Source organism: Bubalus bubalis, chromosome 20 (assembly GCF_019923935.1).
Source record: "Bubalus bubalis isolate 160015118507 breed Murrah chromosome 20, NDDB_SH_1, whole genome shotgun sequence".
NCBI classification, from domain to species: domain Eukaryota; kingdom Metazoa; phylum Chordata; class Mammalia; order Artiodactyla; family Bovidae; genus Bubalus; species Bubalus bubalis.
In genome coordinates this window covers 48,270,583-48,292,600 of record NC_059176.1, presented here as the reverse complement: position 1 = coordinate 48,292,600, position 22,018 = coordinate 48,270,583, and the positions used below count along the sequence as shown (strand labels likewise).

The window sequence follows — 22,018 nt, the reverse complement described above, 5'->3', positions numbered from 1 at the left end:
CCAGCCTCTATTTGAATAAAATTTCCTAGTAAATATACCGAGGAGAGGCCTACTTCTCAGGCATAGATCCTCGTGGAACTGGCCTGGCTCCTCTCCCCACCCGAGGCAGGGGTTTCCTGTCCCAAGGGAGACCTGGGGCAGGAAAGGGGCCTGGGCCAGAGTGCATGTGTCAGGGGTGGGGTGGGGGGTATGGCACTTTCAGTGTGGGACTCAGGTTCTCCCCAGCAAAGCCTATCTTGATTCAGTTAGGCCCCACCAGAGGCCTCAGCCCTACAGCTGCTGACCTAGGTACTTCAGCCAAGGGACACCCTGAGCAACTGGACCCCGGGCCATCGCTCTCCACCCAGCTGCAGCCAAGGCCTATGGCGGAGGAAGTAATTGCTCAGCTGCTTCCATTCTGGGGCCTCATCTGTCCCACCCCTGGGGCTTGTTGCCAGCTACTGTCCCTTCCACACCCTCCTAAACCCCTCAGGAGATTGCCTTTGGGCAGCTAGAGCAGGCAGGACATCATGTGGGCACATAACTCTCCCCAGCCCTCACCCCCACCCCATCCTGGATGCAGCCCCGCAGTCCTAGGAAGAATATCACACACTGGAGACCAGGTCTGGTTTGCATAGTCTGCACGTTTAATCACTTTAAAACCTCTAACATTATCTCGTGTCCATTAAATAGAACCAACAATGCTGGGCCTGTTTAAATTACAAGAAAAAAAAAATCACTGTGCACCAACCCAGTATCTTACAAAACCAGCTGGGCTGGCCACGGGAGGGTGGGGGTAGGTGTGGGAAGAGGAGGGGGCACCTCTGGGCAGGTGGCTGGGTGCCAGGAGGGGCTGGGGGAGAGAAAGAAAAGGGAGCTCCCAAATGGGAGGGGACTGATTGTCCTAATGGGAGGGGTGCAAAAGGCACGTCAGAAGAGGGAGACATGGGGGGCAGGACAGGTCAGTGCTTTCTCCACCAGGGCACAGTGTTGGAGGGGGCTCGGTACCACTGCCTGCCCACCCCTGGCACTTGGAGAACCAGTGACCCATGAGCCCTTGGCATGACGAGCCCCATCTCAAATGGACGACAGCCTGCCCCTTCTACCGTGATCCTCCTCCCCTAGGGCCCACTTGGCCTGGCATGCCTCGTCAGTATCCAGGGCTCAGCTGCAGCCCACCCCCCACACCTCAGGCCCAGGGCAGCCGAGGGCAACAGCAGGGTGGACAGTGGGTGTGGGAGGGTGGATGGTCCAGCTGCTGCTACCACCGTTAAAAATACAAAACAAAACAAAACAAAACAAAACAGCATCTAAAGTGAAATAATCACAAAGTGAAAATATATCCTCAAACAGCCCCTGAGATCCCCACAGGGGAAAGCAGCATCGGGTGGGAGGCGGGAGAGGCCGGCTGGGCCACCGTCCCTCCCACCCACCCAGGGGCTCCAGGGCTGTGAGTGCCAACAGCCCAGAAAGCCCCGGGCTCAGAAAACAGGGACTCGGGCCCTGGGGGGAGGGGAGAGTGCTGGAGAGGGGAGGGTGGTCAGCACACCAGCCTGGGGCCGGGCCAGCCTTGCTAGGCAGGCAGCCCGCCCGCTGTAGTGGAGGTGGGCAAAGGGCCGAATGCACATGGGCACACATGTGCATGCCCCGGAAGTGCCTGCCCTGCCTTGGTCCCTTCCTTCGCTCACTGCTTTTGCCTGAGGCTCACCAGATATGCAGAACAGGGTCTGGAGGCAGAAGCCCTTAGAGAGGTGGCCGCCTCCTTCCGATACCCCCTAGGCCAGTCTCCTGCTGCCTGGATGGGGCCCATTATTGCTTTAGAGGGACGGGGAGAGGCAGGGGCTGCAGCTCCGGTCAGGAATCCCGGGAGGGCCGCCCCTCTTCACCGGGCGCTCTGGCTGGGGCCTGGACCTTGGAAAGCTGCCCAAAGGTTTCATTCCTTTCTCCAAATGGAGGGCTGCTGCGGGTGGGGACAGGCTCTCCCCCCATCCCCCCACCCCCAGCTGGCCCTGGGGTCCCACCTCAGGCCGCCAGGGGGCCCAAGGGTAGGGTGGGAAGCCGTTTCTGCCCCTCTTGCCTCCCGGCTGGGCTCCAAACCCAGTCCCAAGATAAAAAAATACTTTGGTGAATTAAAAAGTGCCCAAGGAGGGGATGGGCTCGAAGGGGCGGGCAGTATGCGCTCGTCAAAGGGCGCTCTGGTCTTTGATAAAGGCGGTCCTCTCGCCCCGGCCCTCGTCCTCCTCTGAGTCGGATGGGCACTCCTCCTGCCAGGCTTCAGGGGGTAGCCCCTTGTAGGAGATGAGGCCGCGGTCCATGGTGTACACTTTCACCCCTCGGAAGCTGAAGCCCGAGCGTAGCTGCAGGACCAGGAAGACAGTGACGAAGACCAGCACGATGAAGGCGCAGCTGAGGCCGGCCACCACCTCGGGCAGGTGCGAGGGCAGCAGGTCCGCCCGCAGCCGCGGCTCCGTCGCTACCTCCGCGGGCGGTGGCCGAGGGGGCGGTGGCGGCTGCTGCTGGTGCGACTCGCGGCTGCTCTGGCTCTGGCGCGAGCACGTCCGCTCCACGGGGTCCAGAGAGGCGTGGCTGGGGCAGCTGAGGCAGTCTGTGGGGGCGGGGCCCTGGCACGTGGCGCACGAGGCGTGGCAGGGTGTGCAGACGCTGGCCCGGATGATCTCCACGTCGTTCTCTGTGCTGTAGTGTGTGTCCAGGACTTGGGGAGCGAAGCCTGGGGGACAGTGCTGGACGCAGTTCTTCTGGTGCAGGGAGAAGCCTTCCTCGCACACTGCCGGGCCGGGGAGGGAGGGAAGGTGGGCGTCAGCCAGGCCGCCAAGGCTGCTGGGCCCTGCAGCCCTGGACACAGTCACTGCTGTCCCCAGGAGCTCCCAGCCCCAGAACCCAACCCAGGGCCCCAGGATGTCCCTTCACACCCCCTTTCCTCCTTTAGGACAGGCACCCTCTATCTCCCCAAGTCTCAGGTCCCCAACACCCTACAGTGCCCACGACTCACCCACACAGGCCTGGCTGGAAGTGAGGGTCTTACAGCCGATGCTCTCAGGGGGTGTGGGCAAACCCTCAGGGGCCGTGCCATAAAGCACGAGGGTGAACTTGGTCAGCGTCCCTATTGAGGGGCGTGGCAGAAGTCAGGAGGTACCTGGAGCACGCCTGCCCACCACCCCCAGACCCTGCCAGTTCTTCTCCTGGACCCCCAGCCCTCAAGCATCCCCCAATACCATAGTTGTTGGCTTCGCTGGTGTTTTCAATCTCTAAGACCCACTCGCCAGAGGGATCCTCGTCCCAGGAATGGGTCGTCATGAAGGCCCAGTCGTTAAACCCATCTGCAGAGTAGTCGTGTGGCCTGGGGAGGAAGGTGCACATGGCTGCCTGAAGCCTCTGGGGGACCCCAGCCAGGGGGTGCCAAGCCCACAGCACAAGGACCACACACACTCCCCTGGTGCCACACCAACCCTGCTGGGCTAGAAATGCCTGCTGGTTGTTTCCCAGGAGGCCAAATGTTCTCAGCTGAAACATTCTGGAAACATGCAAGGGAAAACTACATGCAGACTACACATGGGGAGGCACACAGATGTGGCATGTCATGGGTAGACTCAGGGATTCCTGCAATATGGGACAATCCCATAGAACATAAACCATCCCTCCCAAAAACGTCAGCGTTTACCCCATGGAGAAGTATTTGTGGACCATCGGGGCTGTGTGAGTCCATGAGTGAGTGCACGTGGACCCAAGGGACAGGACAGGCTGGGCAGGAGAGAGGGCAAGTACCTGGCAGCCAGCAGGGTAGAGCGGGTGCCCATGGGGCTGACCAGGTGGATGGCAAGGTCACCACGGCGGTTGTAGGACAGGGTGAGCCGTGCCTGAGCGTGCTCCAGCCTCGTGATGTGGCTGGGCTCCCCCAGGCAGGCGGTCACGGTCTTCCGCACCTCCAGCCGCTTCCCGATGTCCCTGCAAGGAGCACGTGATGGGCTGTCAGAGGGGGGCCAGCAGGCACCGCGGCGACCCTTGGGTCCACCCTGCTCCTCCTCCCAGCCGGGGTCCAGCCCTCACTTGGGCTCAGTGAGGATGTCGATGGTGCATTTCCGCTGAGGGGCCACCGTCGTCCAGTTCTGGGCCAGAGCCACCATGGCGCCGGCATCCAACAGCCCGTAGCCGTACGAATGGCTCACTGTGGGGCAAGAGGGACGGGGTCAGCTGGGGGGGGCACAGAGCAGCCCCCCAGGACCCTCAATCCAGCCCAGGGAGCACGGTGCCCTCACCTTTGCGGCCCACACCATTGGTGGCCCAGTCGTTGGCATTGAGGTGGGCTGGCTTTGAGGTCCGGACCACCAAGTGCTGCATGTCCCGCCAGGTGAGGTTCTTACTGCAAAGGAGGGACCGAAAGGCTCAGTCTCTTCAGAGACTCCGGCTGGAGTCCGAGGGCTGCTCTGCAGGGGGCGCTGGTGGGGACAGGCTCGCCCCTCGGTCCCCACCACTCACTTGGCCTCCAGGGTGAGAGCGATGATGCCTGCTGCCAGGGGGGCAGACGCAGAGGTGCCCGTGTGAGACTCTGTACACTTCTGCCGCAGGTCAGTGGTCACCTACAGGAGGATGATGACGTTGGGCATGTGACGTGGGGAGGACACCAGAGGGGCCACCTGGCTGCCCTCCCTCTGGCCACAGGCCCTGAGCACCATAAATGACATGGGGAGCCAGGGCCAAGATGCCTCGTTCCCATTTGCTGCCTTGCTAACTCACTGCCAACAGGACAATGCCTGTTTCTTTCTGGGCCTCAGTTTCCCAAAGAATAAGAGGGCTGAACTAAAGGTTGGAGATCACTGAGAGCAACGCAGGGCTTCCCTGGTGGCTCAGTGGTATACAGAATCCGCCTGCAAATGCAGGAGACATGGGTTCAATCTCTGGGTCGAGAAGATCCCACATGCTGTGAAGCAACCAAGCCTGTGCACCACAAGTACTGAGCCCACATGCCAAAACTACTGAAGCCCAAGCACCCTAAAGCCCATGCGCCACAAGAGAAGCCACCAAAATGAGAAGCCCTCCCATTGCAACTAGAAAGGAGTCTCTGCTTGTCACAACTAGAGAAAAGCCGGAGCAGCAACAAAGACCTAGGACAGCCAAAAATACATACATAAATGAAATTATAAGTCACTCAGTTGTGTCCAACTCTTTGCAACCCTATGGACTGTAGCCTGCCAGGCTCCTCTGTCCATGGGATTCTCCAGGCCAGAATGCTGGAGTGTGTTGCCATTCCCTTCTCCAGGGGATCTTCTCCACCCAGGGATCAAACTCATGTCTCCTGCATTGCAGGCAGATTCTTTACTGTCTGAGCCAACAGGGAAGCCCAAATAGATTGTTAAACAAAAAAAGAGAGCGATGCATGTTTTTAGGGAGAGTCTTATCAGGGGCTTCACCAGTGGCTCCGTGACCCTCAAGAGTCTTAGGGAGGTCCCCTAGCTCCCATCCCATGGTGCCTTCGCCACCACCGCCCAGCCACGTGTGGGTCGAAGGCCGATAGGGTCAGAAAGGCGGCCCCGGGCAGAGCCAGAAAGCGAGCAGCCCCATTTCCCCAGCCCCCTCCCGGGAAGAGACTCACGATCTGCTTCTCGTTCTGGTTGCCACTACTGTAGGTGGTGGCCAGCGTGGACGAGCAGGCCTCGCTGTACCAGGGCACGTTGCCGAGCTGTGTGGCGCTGCTGATGGACAGCGTGTAGATGCTGTTGGTGTAGCCGTCGCAATTGCAGCTGTCGTGTTCCCGGCCCCCGTTCCCCGAGGCCCAGACAAAGATGGAGCCCAGACCCCCGCGGCCCTGTGGACAGAGCAGGTTGGGGTCACACAAGACAGGACTTAGGGGAGGGAGGGCCTGGTGGGAAGATGCTGCTTGAGACTAGGAAGGCTGGAGCATCCTTCTCCAGCGACTCTCTATCCAGCCCCTTCCCCCAAGGAAACCCCTGGTAGATCTCTCTCATCTCTTTTTACACAGAGACCCAGTCCACTACCGAAATCTTCAGAGTAGTGATTCTGGAGAGTGATGCTGCGTGCTATGCTTAGTCACTCTGTTGTGTGTAACTCCATGGACTGTCTCCTCTGTCCATGAGGATTCTCCAGGCAAGAATACTGGAGTGGGAGTTATAGGCAATGAGCATTTACTTTTCTCTTCCTGTCCTTCACGTTTTAATAAACGTGCTTTGTATAAATTAAACACAAGAGTAAATAAATAGCAACAGAAAAACACAAAGACGAAGCATGGCAAAGACAGTGCCTACTTTGCGCCCTGAGGCCGGGCCTGGTTTCCAGGGCTGGGACAGGACCCCCACCTCACCTGGCTGACCCCCCGGAAGAAGGCCTCCTCAGCCAGGTGGGCTGGCCCATCCACGGTCTTGCCGTCGTCCTCGGGGCCCCAGCTGGCACTGTAGATGTGGATGTGGTTGGGGTTCAGGCCCAGCGAGCGTGCCTCCACGGCATCTGTCACTTCGCCATCCAGCATGCGCACCCCTGGCCACGGAGCAGGGCAGGGAGAGAGAGGCTGCGTGGGTCCAGCTGTCAGGGGCACCCCCAGGAGCACACCCAGCCCTGCACCCGGAAGGGGAGGGCAGAGGCTGGTGCTAGGAAACCCTGAGCCCCTGGCTTCTTGGGTGGCCTCTGCCTTTTGAAGACAAGACCCAGGGGAAAGGGGAGATCTCTCCAGCCCTCAACCACATATTTTGGACTAGGACAAGTCTCTGGGGTCTCAAAGGAGCACAGAGCTCAAGGCCCTTCAGAGTGGAAGATGAGGTTTTGGGGCAACTCCTGCTAAGAAACAGTCCCCCCGGGACTTCCCTGGTGGTCCAGTGGTTCAGAACTCGCCTTGCAATGCAGGGGACATGGGTTTGATCCCTGGTCGGGGAACTAAGATCCCACATGCCACAGCCCAACTAAGCCAGCGCTCCACACCTACTGGGCCAGCCCACCACAACTAGAGTCTGTGTGCAGCAGTGAAACATCCTGTGTGCCACAATTAAGACTTGATGCAGTCAAATAAATATTAAAAACAAATAAACACTCCTCCCGCCCTGTAGCACAGGGCCACCAGCAGAAGGCGATGCCTTCAGCTCTTTGAGCTGCAACTCTTCGTGGCCCTGTGGCCCTCCCAGGCTCCTCTGTCCATGGGATTCTCCAGGCGAGAATACTGGAATGGCTTGCCATGCCCTCCTCTGTGGGGGGGTTGTGGGGGGGGGGAGTGGTCTTCCCCACCCAGGGATCAAACCTGAGTCTCCCACATCTTCTGCATTGGCAGGCAGATTCTTTACCTGCTGAGCCACCTGGGAAGCCCCTCTGAGTTGCTAAGAACTCTCTATAGAAGAGCCATGTGGTCAGAAGGATGCACGGCAGGAAAGTGAGGGACACCGGTTGGATGGGAAGTGAATACAGAAAAATCCATCAGAAAGGGTGGTCCTGAAGACAGGGTGGCCAAGGCCCACACCCACCTCCAATGCGGGCATTGTAGGCCACGCCTACGCCACAGACACCATTGTTGGCCACCGCAGCCACCTCTCCCGCACACCGTGTGCCATGCCTGCCGGGGTCAAGAGCACAGCGTTAGCAGTGGACCGAGCATGGCAGGGGCAGCCTGAAGAGCGGGAGGGGCCACACGACCCTCCACCTTAGCCTGCTGTCCCACGTCTATGCACAGACAACCCCCCACCCCCACACACATACATAGACACCCTCCACTCTGACCAGACCCTCCCTCAGCGCCCCAGCTAGACCAGGACTGCGGAAAAGACTTCAGCCTCTTGGACGGGGCTCGCCCGCTTCCTTGGTGGAGATGAGAAGAGAGACAGAGGCCAGGGACCGGTTCTTACCTGTTGTCATTCATCTGTGTGTACCGGGGCTGGGGGTCAGGGTCCTGATCATTGACATCGAAGCTGGCCCCAGGATCCTGGAAGGAAGGTGGCCATCATAGGGTCAGCCTGGACACTCCAGCAGAGCAGGACCATCCCTGGACTCCCCTCCCCGCCTCCTCACATAATTGCCTGCCAAGTCTGGATGGTTCTTCTCGATGCCGTCGTCCAGGATGGAGACCACGATGCCACGCCCCGTGTAGCCCTGGGCCCAGGCCTCCTTCACATTCAGGTCCCGCTGGGTGACGCCAGACTGCAGAGACACCCACCCCCATTACCCAGCGCTTAGGAGATGAGGTTGGTTGCTAGGTAAGGTCCCTTTGCCGCTCCACAAGCCCCTTCTCCACCCGCCCCTGCTCCTGAGATGCCACCACTGGGCTCCCTGGAATTATCAAGAACACTGAGGGCACTCCCCAAGGCTTAGCAGGATGGGCAAGAAAAAGACAGAGGAAGCAGACAGAGGAAGACTGACAGGAGGCCTTAGAGTCAGCCTTGCCTGCTCATGGGACCCCTGAGTGGACAGATGGACGGGTGGAGGCAGCCGGGGAGGCCACGTACCAGGTACCACTGCTGGGGGAACTTGGGGTCCGTGGGCTCCTGGTATACGTCCCGTTTGGCCCGTCGCTTTGCCACCTGCTGCTCCAGCCACTTAACCTGTGAGGCAGTGAGGGGAAGACAGTGTGGGAGGAGGACGAGGGGAGGGGACGGCTGGCGGTGGAAGGGGCCGGGGCTGCACTCACTCGAGGTTCCCGCTGCAGCCGGTTGTGCCGCAGGCGGTGAGGAGACAGGGACCGCTTTGTCACTGCTCGATGCCAGAAGTGGTAATAGTCACCGAAGATCTGTAACAAAGCAGGGAGACTGAGCTGGGCTTTCCATCTGTCAGTCCCCGGGGAGGCGAGGGGCGGGGGTGGACAACCAGTTGCAAGGGGAGGCTCAGGATGGCAGGCTGGGTGGTGGGCATCCGCTCCCTGCCCGGGACCCAGTAAGAAGGTGCAGGGGGCTGAGGGGGCCTCACCCACCCCCACCTCCCGGGACGCACAAGTCCACTGAGCAACCTAAGCTAGAAGCCCAAGGGCAGGACGAGCCTCGGCTCTCTTCCATGCCAGGTGCAGGAACAACTGCCCCCAAGGGCCCCACCCCCAGCTGACGTCCTGCACCGAGGCCAGCCAGAGGGAGCAACACCTACCTGGCCCAGGTTGAGGAAGCCATGCTTGCGTGCCACACGGTCAGCAACGGCTGGGCCTCCAGGAATGTGCACGGCCCAGGTGTTGGTGAAGACCTTCTCTCCGCGGGCATCGGCCACCAGCAGGACCAAGGCTCCCGCTGCTGCTACCACCCAGAACAACCAGGGCCTCAGCTCCATGGGGGGGGACAGGTGGCCGGGACCCCGGAGCCCCCGTCTCCTTGGCCTGGTCACAGGGCCTGGGCTCCGGCGTACCTGCTCACTGCCTGTGGCCCGGGGCTGACTGGTGGGGGCATGGGGCCGAGACGGGCAGGGCTGTGCAGGAAGGAGGCAGGCTGCCGGCTCTGAGGGGAACAAGGGAGGGAAAGGCAGAGAGTCAGTCCCTCCCCGGGCATGCACTATAGCTGCCTTCCCACCCCTCAGCTCACTCCAGGCCTGAAAGGGCCTCTGGGGGCTGAGGAGTGAAAACCTGGCCCCCCGAGGTCAGCCAGATAGGTGGAGCGATGAACCCCTTCCACACGCAGGAATACGGAAGTGGGAAGAAGAGGATCGAGGCTCGAGTCACTCCAAACCAGAAGCAACAACTGAATAAATGCTTCCCAGAATCTTAAGTCCAAAAGGTGGGGTATAAAGCAGCAGGTACCCACAATCCTATTTTTGTTTTGAAAGAAACTATTTATACACATACACGTATATTTATATAAAACCACAGGACATAATCTGGAAGGACACATGCTGACAATGGTTTTCTCAAGACGGTGATAATTACGAGTAACGGTTATTTTCTTCTTCGTGTCATTGTATATTTTCCAAATGACTCAGGTATATTTTGTAAAAGGATAAAATGTTGACTTTTAAAGTTTTTTAATCGGCGGCATCTACACAGCTCACTAGGGCTTCCTGGTTCAGACCCAGCCGTGGGGAGTTACCTGCAAAGACTCATAGCCTCTGGCAAGAAAGAGGGGGGCAGCCTAAGATGGGGTGTGGGCTCCGGGCGCTGAGCAAGGGAAAGGCGATCACGGTGGCTTCACCCCCCCTCTATGGCCCAGGCCATCAGCAAAGTCAGGGGGCCCAGGCTCTCTTTTTACACAGTTTCCTGGGAGACGACAGGGCTACCCAGCCCTGGCCTGGAGGCCTCCAGCAGCCCCCTCTGGTGGCTCCACGCCCACCAGCCTTGCATCATCCGAGCCCAGGCAGCCAGGGCAAACACTGGCTGCTGAGCCAGGAGCGCTAAGGTGAGGCTGAATCAATAGTCCGCGTGTTGTTTTTCCTCCTTCAGCAAACAGAGAGCGGGACCTCTCTGCCTGGGGCCACATAACTGTCCCCACACAGGGCCCCTGGCTAGCCAGAAGCCTAGCCCCTGGGGTGGGGAGAAGCTGGGGAAGGTCCTGGAGGTGTCCCGCCTCAATGCCAAGCTTGTCGAGATTGCCCACACAGCCCCAGATGCTCCCACCCCTCCTGGGGCCCGGCCCCACAGGACGTCACTCTGCTGGACGGCAGACTGAAGCTCCCAGCCCATCCAGGCCCTGGGGAGGCGGACCAGAAGGCTCAACACTGGGAAAACTCACTTTGCCCGGGGGCTGCCCTCAGCACCCCCAGCCTTCCTGCACGCTCCTCCTGCACTCCCACCCTGCAGGCTGGAGGGCTTCAACTCATAATTCCTGGAGTATTTTCAGTTTACACCAAAATAACCTGACAGCTGATGGCAGGAGGCATCCACAAGGCAGCTCCTCCTCACCCCCGATGGGCAGAGTCCATAGGGTTCCCGACGGGCCGGGAAGCCACTGCCCCATGATGCCTTGGGCGACCAAGTTCCAGAGAGCTGTCTGAGCAAAGGCTGGGCAGCCCTTAGGGAGGGTGAGGGTTGAGGGTGGGGGGTGTTGAAGGGGCCCCGTGCCCTCACTTAACAGAGAATGTAGAGCCTTAGGGACAGGGCCTTATAGAAACAAGTTCTCGTCTCCCCTTCCTGATATAAGAGCTGCCTCTTGGGTTCAGACGTCAAGCAAGGCCACCTCCTGACCACAGTGCTATGAGCCATATTGGAACCACCCCCATACACACATCAAGACTGGGTTCATCTGGGTCTAGCCCAAGTTCTGGCATATTGTGGGCAGAACCGCAGCTGCTTGGTGATAAAGGTGATTATTTAATTACCTTGCAGGACCCAAAAAGGAAGCGGGCTTCAGGCACAACCAAACAATCCTCCAAGAAAGGACTGGCCTCCGTCTGCTCAGCATCCCCAGACACGCTGAGCCGTGGATATGGCTTCCACAGAGCTTGAAGCCCCAGACAACCCTGCCTCAGCATCCTGGAAGCAGGGAGGATGGCCCCCACCTCAAAGAAAAGGCGCTGAGAACAATAAATGAATGGGCTTCTTCTCCCCACCCCCATCCTAGACTCTGACTCACTCTCTGAGTCCCTGTTCAGCTCAAACTGGTAGGCTTGCCATATTTCCAGCCTCCTGTGAAGCCCTCTATGGGGCTCCACTCCAGGCTTGGCCACAGAGAGACCAGTGGGTGCTCTTCCTGGCTGTGTTCTCTTCTCCCGCCCCAGGAACCTCCCGACGCAGCCAGCCTCTCCAAGGCATCCGAACTGAACCTCACCCAGGTCCAGCTGCTGTTTCCAGGCATCAGGGGGTCTGGCGTGGTCAGGGCTGCCTGGGAAAACTGGTTCCTTCCTTCCAGCAGAGACACCAAACCAGCTCCTGTGGCAGGAGCTGATCGCTCCGCTGAAATTCTGAATCCCAGCCTTTGCTCAACTACTCTATTTGCTGTGTGATCTTAGGTCACTTCCTCTCTCTGTCTGGGCCTCAGTTTTCCTAGGTGGTAAAAACTGCTAGACCAGAGGTTTTCAAACTTTTTTTGAAAGCCACAGAATCCTCTTAAAAAAAAAAAAATCAAATCGTATGTGGAAGCCCAATATAGGACATCGTAAAACTTGGGCGGCTCTAGAACAGGAGTCAAGCTTGGCTCCTCTCCTCGGTTGTCTCCACACCTGGCCAGCGGCTGCCCAGTCCTCACTAGGCCACATCACCTGGGTTTCCCTCCCATTTCCCAAGGCAGAAAGAATTTCGACACCCTCCTGTGGAGGAGGGTCTGTATCCCGGGGGTAAGGGGTGAGCGGACGGCGGGAAGGAGGCACTGACCTGACAACCGACTGCTGTTAAGACCTGTCTGGCACGCAGGCCACCCCACGGGGGCAGCAGGGGCCTCGGCCAGGCCTTCGCGGGAGCCAGCCTCCCCGCTCCCGCAGACCCCGCACCTGAGTGTCTCGCCGCCCAGGTGTGCGAGCGGGGACGAGGCCCCGGCGGTGAATAATCCCCTCCGCCGCGAGCAGCCGCTCCACCCCTCCCCCGGCGGGAGCGCAGGCCCTCCCCAGCCACGGAGTGGGCGAGCCGGCGGCGGCTGCCCCCAAGGACGGCGGGGAGGCGGGAGCACCCGGCGCCTCTGGAATCCTCTCCCCATCCCGCCCCCGGCGGGGGCCCCCGCGGGCGCTTCCTGGGGTCAGAGGGCTCGCCCCCGCCCCAAGCGGAAGAGCACCGGCACCCGCGGGGGCCCGGCGCGCTCAGGTGGGCTGCGGGATGCCCTTCCTGCTCCCCGCGGCTCCACCCTCCGCGCCGGCCCGCGGGCCAGTTCCAAAAGCCGGGCGGGCATCGGGGCCCGGGCTGCCTCCGCGCCAGCGACCCCGACCCTCCCCCGGCCTGGGCGCTCGGGCCGCGGAGCCTGCTCCTCCGGCAGAGCGGCCCAGTCTCCTCGGGCCCGGCTCCCGGCGCGCTGCCTCCCCCCGGGGCCCCGCGCCCTCGCTGCTTACCCTAGGGAACCCGGGCGGGGAAACTTTTCCAGGCGAGCGCCGGGGCGGCTCAGGCGCCCCTCGGCCGAGCGGAGAGCCCGGCTCCGGGGGGCCTGGGCTCGGCGCGGTCCCTGCGCCCGGCAGCAGCGTCACCGCGCAGAGGCGGGGAGGCGCGGCGGCGCGGCCTCGGCCGGGCCGGCGACCAGGGCAGGGCTCGGCCTCGGCTCTGGCTCCGGCTCCGGCGCGGGCGGGGGCAGCGGCCGGGCCGCGGCGGCGCGGCTTGTTTACTCGGGCCGCTGTCAGCGGCTGCGGCGGCCCGGGCTCCTCCTCCACCGCCGCCGCGCCCCTCCCCCTCGCGGTGCCACCTCCGAGCTCCGGGCCGCCGCCGCCCCGCCGGCCCGGCCCGCCGCGCCGCCCATGCCGCCCGGGCCCTGGCCCGCGTTCCGAGCAGGAGCGCCGGGGCCCTGAGGCCTTCCGGGGCGCCTGCCGCCTCCGGCTCCAGCTTGGGGCAGAGGTAGGAAGTGGGGCCGGCGATCCCAGAGCCCTCGCGGCCGCTCGGCGGGTCCCCCAGGCCGCACTGCCAGCGCCCCCGACCCCGGGCTCGGCTGTTAGCCCCGCGAGCTCCCCGGGCCGGCGGCGGCGACCTGAACTCGGCACCCGGGGCAGGGTTTGGGAAGGACTCGAGGCGTCACTCTGAGCCCAGTCTCGGCCGAATTCTGGGGGAGTTGGGCTTCTCCCCCACACCTAAGCCACGAGTTTGGGCACGACCGGGTTAAGTGCCCTGGGATGACGCACCTGGAGTACCCTCCTTGAGGTCGGGCTTCACCTCGTCTGGGCAAACTTCCTCGTGGCCTACAGTTAGAAGACTCACTACTTTATTTGCATTTATATAGACAGGTGGATGAGCAGAACAACTAGCCCATCCCCTTTTAATTTTTTTAAACTTTTTTTTTTTTCAACTCCAACTGCCTGCCAGGCACCAGGTCAATCACTTTATATTATCTCCTTCTTATGTACATTATTTAATCCGCTTAATCCTTTCAGGCTGACATTATTAATCCCATTTTACAGATAAGAAAACTGAGGCACACAAGGTTTAAATAATTTGCTGAAGGTCCCACAACTAACAGGCCTCAGATCCCAGAAGAGATCTGGAGCTTTGGCAGAGCCTGCATCTGAGCTCTTTGCAATATACCAACCGGTTCCTCTCCCTCCCTGGGTCCCTGCCCTAGAAAACGTCTGTGCTACTTGGCTGAGGCCATCACTGCTTGAGCTAAGAAAGAAAAGAGGGGAAGTGTGGCCAAGAGCTCCACAGGCTGGGTTATTTTAAGGTCACAGAGCAGTCGCTGCCCATCCCTTCCTGCCCTCTTTGAGATAACCTGGCAGAACAGTGTTATCCTGTGACCTCTTCAGTACAGGTTTGGGGATGATGAGGAAAACGGATTAGGATATTCTGAGCTCTTTCCCATGTGTTAACTTGCTCCATGCTTACCATGGATCCTGCAAGGTGGATATAGTTTTCCTTTAGGCAGCTTTCATGTATCACTATCTGTGCTTTATGCAGGAGGAAACTGAGGCCCAGAGAAGTTAGTAGCATTTGTAAAGTAACTGACTAGGTGACAGTCAACCCCCAAACCTGAGTTCAAGTCGTAGTGGCACTATTTTAAACTGTGCCAACCTTAGACAATGATTTGAGCAAACTCTGGGAGATAGTAGGGAGACAGAATAGGAAATGGCGACCTACTCCAGTATTCTTGCCTGGGAAACTCCATGGACAAAGGAGCCTGGTGGGCTACAGTCCATGGGGTCGCAAACAGATACGACTGAGCACATAACACTTTTACTTTTCGGGAGATAATGTAGTTCAGAGGAGCCTGGCATGCTGCAGTCCATGGGATCGAAAAGAGTTGGACTTGGCTTAGCAACTGAACGACAGTGACAACACCTTAATTCTCAGAGCCTCAATTTACCCCTCTGTAAAATGGAGATAATATTGAACCAGTGAAATAACATACAATTTGGGTACCTATACAAACAGCATAAAACCTAGAAACTCGGGGAAGAATGTGGGGTCCTGAAATTTGAGCGGGAAGGTGAGTCGGGTTGGCCCTCTTTCTGAATGGGAACTGCTCTTCTCACCACAATCACCAGGGAGCAGAGATTCCTCAGGGCCACCCCGGGGTAGCCCCTACCACCAGTCCCAGCTACAGTTGGGAAAACAATGCTTCTGCAGTCAGACCTAGGCAGGAAGTGAGTCACGGTTTTTCCTAAGTCTGTGAGCAAGAGAACCCTGTTGAGGGGAAACAGGGACTGGGCTGGCCCCACCTAGCCTCTGAGTCCCTCTGTGCCCTTCCCACTTGTCCCCTGGCCTACAAGAAAAGTCAGTCCGGAAAGAAAGCAGGGCTGTCTGCCTCTCGGTGCCCCACCCGTCCTGGAGGCTGGCCCAGGGAAGCTGCAGTGGGTCTGGGGAGGAGGAAGGGGCACTGAAGCCCCAGTTTCTCCCACCAGCCTATGCCTCCAACACTGCCTTTGGGATAAGGAGGATTCTTTAAACTGTTGTTCAGAGGGGCATCTCCGAGGGGAGGAGAGGACTGAGAGCCTGTCCCAGGGCATCCCCACCTTAGTCTTGCTATTTTAGGGTTGTATTTTACAGCAATTCGGTTGTTAAAAAAGAATGTGGAGGGACTTCCCTGTGCTTCCACTGCAGGGGACACAGGTTCGATCCCTGGTCAGGGAACTTAAGATGTCCTGCAAGCTGCTCGGCCAGGCCAAAAAAAAAAGAATGGAAGCCACTCCCCTTGAAAAAAACCCTCTGGAGAGAATCCCGCCTTGCCACAGCTGGTGACTGCTAGTCAACTTCTTCCTTTATCTCCTGGAGCAAGTCCTAAAGGCAGGTTTTGTTCTCTTTATCACTCCCAAGAATTTATCTGAGGCTTAAGGCCTGAAGGAGCTAAACCGCCTGCCCAGGTCCCCTGACTTAGGGCCTCAGTAAGCTCACCGCCCTCTGGACAAGAGTTATCAGTTTTACACAGCAGTTATTAGGACAGGGACACCAAGTGACAGAAGCCTGGAAGTGGGGGATGGGGGTGGGGGGGACAACCTGTGGGGTTGAACAGGGCCTGGTGGGTAAGGCCAGAGGGAGGAAGGGGCTGTGAGCAGTTCCCACCTTCCTAGCAGGGGGCCGGAAGAAGGGTCCAACCAGGCCTTTCTTTATCCCTGGATTTGAGGCTAACCAGCCAGGTGGCTTGACTTCCCAGGTGGCTCACTGGGTAAAGAATCTGCCTGCAATGCAGGAGACACAGGAGATGCGGGTTCGATCCCTTGGCCAGGAAGATCCCCTAGAGAAGGGCATGGCAACCCACTTCAGTATTCTTGCCTGGAGAATCCCATGGACAGAGGAGCCTGGAAAGCTATAGCCCATACAGTCACAAAGAGTTGGACATGACTGAGTACACATATACAGCCAGGTGGCTCAGACAGTAAAGAATCTGCCTGCAATACAGAAGACAGGGTTTGATTCCTGGGTCAGAAGGATCCCCTGGAGAAGGGAATGGTTACCCACCACAGTGTTCTTGCCTGGAGAATCCCATGTACAGAGGAGCCTCGTGGGCTACAGTCCTTGGGGGTCACAAAGAGTCGGACACGACTAAGCAATCTGGGGAGACCTCCAAGAGCAACTGGTGTCCTATGATAAAATCCACCCATTCACCCTTACCTCAGGCACTCCCATTGTCCCCTTAGAGTGCTCCGGGGTGTCCCTTCCTCTCAAAATCTCTTCCTCCCTCTCTCGGACACCTCAAACAAAGCCTTCAGGATCAAACAAAGCATCCAGGATCTTAGTTCCCCAACCAGAGATGGAACGCTCACCCCCTGCAGTGGAAGCTCAGAGTCTTAACCACTGGATGGACAGGGAAGTCCACTACCTCCACCGACACCCACTACATCCACACATGCATGGAAGAGCAGACAACAACATTTAATTGGGGTTTTCTCTAAAAGACCGGGATTTGAAAGTTTTCTGTTGTTTTCTTTTTGCTTACCTGCACGCTCAGAAATTTCTGCAATAACTATTAGAATAAGATAATTAAAATATTTAAGTCATGAAAAACTGAATAAAGCATGCCCATACTTCACCAACTAGCTCCAGAACACCTGGGGTCCATCCTGAGTGCTGCTGAGACAACAGTCAGGCTCCTCCTGTCCTGTCACAGGGCAGGGTCCTTCCAGTTCTAGCTAAACCACTTTGGGAAAACCTCCTTTATACGACAGGCAAACTGGATGTCTGTGTGGGAGGGGGGAGGAGTGAGTGATCTGGCGGTGATGTATCTGGTCACGTTGGGACAGGATCGCAGCTCGACTGGCCCTTCTCCTGTTCCTAATTATTAGGCTAGGTCCACGCTTACCTTTTACCTGCAGGTTCTGCTGCATCCCCAAGTCACTGCTCAGCTTAAGGGTTCCCTTCTGCCGGCTCTGTGCCTCTGCTTTGCCCTCACTGCCCAGCCAGTGCTGCCCACGATTGGGCAACAAATAGGTGCTTTGGGTGCAGTCTGAATGCTAAGCCCTGGGACCTCAAGCTGAGCCCCTTAGGACTTGCCTTTAGGAAGCCAGCGACCACCCCTGGGCAAGATAGAAGGATATGCACCAGGAGCTTCCTGAAGCTTTGCCTTCCCTCTGGCCTTGCAGCTCCAAAAAGCTCTGCCCTTCCTTCTCTCTCTTGATACAACAATGTAAAAACAATCAGTTAACATGACTTCTTATTGAATTTTCCTATCAGTTTTATTATCAGAACAGGATTTCTCTACCTCGACACTATTGACATCTTGAGCCAGATTATCTTTGTTTGGAAAACTGTCCTGTGCATGCTAGGGTGGTTTAGCAACATCCCTGGTCTCTGAACACTAGGGGCCAGTAGCACCCCCACCCCCATTATTGTTAGGGGAAGCACACCGACTGAAACCGCCCACCCTGGCCAGGCACCATAGTAACCATTTGCGTGAGTTATTTTACAACAGGAGGTCCTACTAAGGAACACAGAACTAATAAGCCACCACCAAGAAGCGTTGGGGAAAGGGCCAAAGGAGATGCCACATGTCCTTCCATCTGCCAGAATCCTCCTCGCTGGCATCCATCTTGGCTGAGCAAAGCATGTGCGACCAGGAAGGACCCTGAATCGGAGTGACTGGCCAGAGACAACCCGGAAACTAATCCCATCACCATAAAACCTGAGACTGCGAGCCACGCGGCAGAGCAGTTTTCCTGGCTTCCCTCACCCTCCTGCTCTCCACCTGGCCACCTCTTCCCAACATAGCCTCTTGCTTTGTCAGCTTGTGTGTCTCCTTGGACAATTCATTTCCGAGTGTTAGACAGGAACCCTCTCTCAGGCCCTGGAATGGGTCCCCCTTCCTGCAACATTATGACAACCAAAAATGTCTCATGTGAGTTTAGTCGCTCAGTCGTGTTCGACTATTTGCGACCCCATGGACTTAACGTTCCCCTATGGAGCCCGCCAGGCTCCTCTATCCATGGGCTTCTCCAGGCAAGAATACTGGAGAGGGTTGCCATTTCCTTCTCCATAAAATGTTTTGAGACATTGTCAAATGTCCCCTCAGGGGGGTACAAAACTGCCCCTGGCTGAGAACCACTGGTTCAGAGTGAGGAGTGGGAGTGACTCGGGAGAGGGTCCGTGTGCCAGGGTTCTGGGCGGCATGGGCTGTGTACCAGGAACTGCACCGAGACAGCTGGCAGCAAGAGAGAAAACTCCCAAACCCCAAACCACCTGGCAGGGAAGGGCAACAATGGGGCCATTTAGTGTGCAGGGCAAACAATCTTATGTATCTCCCCAGCATCTGAGGACATGGCTCTCAAGAACGTTAATGATAATGCTGAATTGAGGAGAGGAACCATCACGTCGATCACACTCTGTTTACTGAGGTGGGGAAGCGGGTGAGACAGCTCTGCATTAAATATGTATTTGGAAAGCAGACAAAAGTGGTGGCTGAGGGAAGAAGGGTGGGGCGGAGGAGACTTTGGGGAGTGACAGATCTGTTCATTACCCGGATTGTGGTGATGATTCCAGGGTATTCACAAATGTCAAAGTGGATCAAGTCATCAGAATAAAAAAAGAAAAACAAAAATAACAAACAAAAATGGATCAAGTCGCATGTCTTAAATATATGCAGTTTATCATGTGTCAATTATATGTCAATAAAGTTCTCTTAAAAATGTATTTCAGGACTTCCCTGGTGGCTCAGTGGATAAGAATCCACCTGTCAATCCAGGGGACATGAGTTCAATTCCTGGTCTGGGAAAATTCCTCTTGCCACAGAGCAGCTAAGCCAGGTTGCACCACAACTACTGAGCCCACATGCTGCCAACTACCGAAGCCTGAGCACTCGAGAGCCCGTGCTCCCCAACAAGAGAAGCCACGGCAATGAGAAGCCTGAGCACCGCAGCTAGAGAGTAGCCCCTGCTCGCTGCAACTAGAGAAGAGTCCATGCACAGCAAGGAATACCCAATAAAAAATAAATAAAATGTGTTTCATTGTTTAACACTTTAGTGCTTGAAAAGCATTATTTTGGAAATGTTCTACCATGAAGTAGCCATTTCTTGACTGTGCCAGATGAATGGTGGGGTGGGACAGTCACTGTAGTCCTTAAAAAGGAAACGGAAAACAGGAGAAAATGATCATGGACCTCCAGGCATATCTAAGAAGGAGGGAAAAATGATGGCAAGAACATTCAGCTCCAGTGTCTTTACATGAAGCCAGCGAGAGCCTGTCCGCTGGCTTAGAGGAAACACTGGAGAGTTTTTCTGTTGGATGATGCTATCAGACCAACGTGTCTGGAACGGTATTATCAGGGGCTTGGGGAAAAGAAATAACAACTCTAGTGCTGGCTGCCAGGAAAGGAACAGATGAATCTGGAAATTACAGGCTCCTCCACTGCCTTTAATCCCTAAAACAAACATTGCTGGGGGAAAAGCCAGTTAATACCTGGAGGAGGGCCGGTGTTATCCCTCAGTGGGGCTGCCGCAGCTGGGGAGCAGAGAACCTTTACAGGAGTTGGCTGCACAGGAAAGGTGCCAGCAGCCACTGTGCCCAGGGGGTGTCCTCTGCAGGGAGGGGTGCCAAGGTGCCCAGGAAGAAGAGCTGGGGATGGCCAACAGTGAGGGGCATCTCGGCAACAGTTCAAGTGCCTTTCTTATTTTAAAAACTAAAATGTATTTATTGACTTGGCTGCATCAGGTCTTAGTTGCGGCACGTGAGATCTTTGGTCTTCCTTGCAGTATGGGGAATCTTTTTAGTTGCAGCGTGTGGGATCTAGTTCCCTGACCAAGGGTTGAACCATGGGCCCTTTGCACTGGGAGCATGCAGTTTTAGCCACTGGACCACCAGGGAAGTCCCTGAGCTTCTCTTATAAACTGGTTTAGTTAGCCCACTGTCTGCCGCCCTCACAAGTGGAACACTGGAGGAGACCCTGCACCCAGCAGGTGCTCAATCAGTGTCCGAGGATTGAAGGAAGGAAATGCCCAGAGCACAATCAACCCTGCACAAACGGAGATTTTTATGGTCACACATAACATCCCTGTCACAAAGTTCTGTCCTTGCTCCCCCTCCTCACTCTAGGCTTCTGAGAACTTCAGTGGAGGCTTCAGTGGAGACTTGCCTGGTGGCCCAGTGGCTAAGACTCTGAATTCCCAATGCAGCGGGCCCAGGGTTTGATCCCTGTTCGGGGAACTAGATCCCACACACTGCAACTGAAGATTTTGAGTGCTGCAATAAAGATTGAAGATTCAGCATGCCACAACTAAGACCCAGCACAGCTCAGTAAACAAATAAGAAGTTCAGCTCATGGTGAGTACTCTGAAACAAAATAACAGAGGGTGGTGTAGTAGTACCTGGAGGACGGGAAGGTACTATCCCTGGGGCGGTCTTCTTTGAAGGAAGGCGTCTCTGAGAAAGTGATATTTGAGCAGAAGCTCAAATAAGAGATAAAGGTGTGACGATCTGGCAAGAGGGCATCCCAGGCAGTGAGTGGAGGAAATAATGCACGGGCCTGGTGAGTAAGCTTGTGCACTTGAAGAGCAGACACTTCTCCGGAGCACTGGGGGAGAGGGTGACAGAAGAAAGAGAGGGGATGAGAGTGGTCAGCAAGGCTAGACCACGCTGCGTGTAGCAGGCTGGGTGGGACACTGAACTGAACAGTGGGAAATTTTACTAATTTACCTTTTTCAAAGACCCTCTGACTACTGTAGGAGAGAAGACACATCAGGGCAGGTGGGTAAGAATGGGAGCCCAGGGACTTCCCTGGTGGTCCAGTGGCTAAGACTGTGCTGCCAATGCAGGGGGCCCAGGTTCTGGTCAAGAAGCTAGATCCCACTTGCCGCAACTAAAGATCCTGCATGCTGAAATGAAGATCAAAGATACCGAGTGCCGAAACTAAGACCTGGGGTGCTGCCAAATAAATAAATATATATATAAAGAGTGGGAGCCCCATGACAGTCCTGTGCAGGAGGCACCATTCGTGACCCTCCCATGTTACAGCTGCGTGAGGGCCTGGGGATGTCAGGAGACTCTCATAACCCAGTAATCCGGTCTGTGGGCTCTTGAGCCATCAGCAGGTCTAGGAAGGATGGACAGGAGCCATAACACGTGTCTGCCCTGGGAAGGCAGAGCCTCCTCAGGCCAACAGCTGGCCCCAGGCGGCCAGGCCTGGAACCCCACTGCCCAACCCCTTTGGTGGTTCAGATGCTTCTCCCTGAATCACATCCCTGTCAGCATCTTTAGCTGCAGCCTTGGCAACAAGGGATGCCCGAGTTCCCAGCTAGGACTCCCAGAGCGCCCACCACTCACTCCCCGGCAGGCACCCTGCCAAGTGCTTTCCTCTCACTGCCTCCTGTATTTATTTGTCTTGGCCACCCTGGCCCGGGCACCGGTGTTAGTCCCATTTTATTTATTTCTTTTTTAATTGAAATGGCCCGTGTTTAAGCCATATCATCTTATTTATCCATTTATTTTTGGCTGCACTGGGTCTTCGTGGCTGTGCACAGGCTTTCTCTATGCAGCGAGTGGGGCTCTTTTCTAGTTGTGGTGTTTGGGCTTCTCATTGCAGTGGCTTTTCTTGTTGCAGACCACGGGCTGTAGAGTTTGGGCTCAGTAGTTTTGGCACACAGG

At 57.0% G+C, this 22,018-nt stretch overlaps 2 protein-coding genes across 4 annotated transcripts; one reads left to right on the top strand and one right to left on the bottom strand.

The window, feature by feature from the left end:
• Window positions 1–603: 603 nt before the first annotated feature.
• Window positions 604–13,749, bottom strand: FURIN (furin, paired basic amino acid cleaving enzyme). Of its 3 annotated transcripts, none has more exons than XM_006058269.3 (16): window positions 13,642–13,749; window positions 9,061–9,401; window positions 8,615–8,713; window positions 8,433–8,528; window positions 7,999–8,127; window positions 7,836–7,912; window positions 7,458–7,546; window positions 6,314–6,486; window positions 5,588–5,800; window positions 4,474–4,574; window positions 4,254–4,357; window positions 4,045–4,162; window positions 3,763–3,942; window positions 3,213–3,337; window positions 2,990–3,100; window positions 604–2,764 (listed from the first exon to the last, which is right to left on the bottom strand). In XM_006058269.3, exons 2-16 carry the CDS (start codon window positions 9,235–9,237, stop codon window positions 2,163–2,165), a joined length of 2,394 nt encoding a protein of 797 aa, XP_006058331.2. In that variant the 5' UTR covers window positions 9,238–9,401; window positions 13,642–13,749; the 3' UTR covers window positions 604–2,162. The 3 variants fall into 3 exon arrangements, with proteins under 3 accessions (XP_006058331.2, XP_025127540.2, XP_006058332.2); XM_025271755.2 differs by lacking the exon at window positions 13,642–13,749 and adding an exon at window positions 12,868–13,006; XM_006058270.3 differs by lacking the exon at window positions 13,642–13,749 and adding an exon at window positions 12,203–12,353.
• LOC102395426 (translation initiation factor IF-2) lies at window positions 12,638–19,393 on the top strand. Its single transcript, XM_044932997.2, has 2 exons — window positions 12,638–13,360; window positions 19,079–19,393. The coding sequence occupies exons 1-2, from the start codon at window positions 12,638–12,640 to the stop codon at window positions 19,178–19,180; spliced, it is 825 nt and encodes a 274-aa protein (XP_044788932.1). The 3' UTR covers window positions 19,181–19,393.
• Window positions 19,394–22,018: the final 2,625 nt, after the last annotated feature.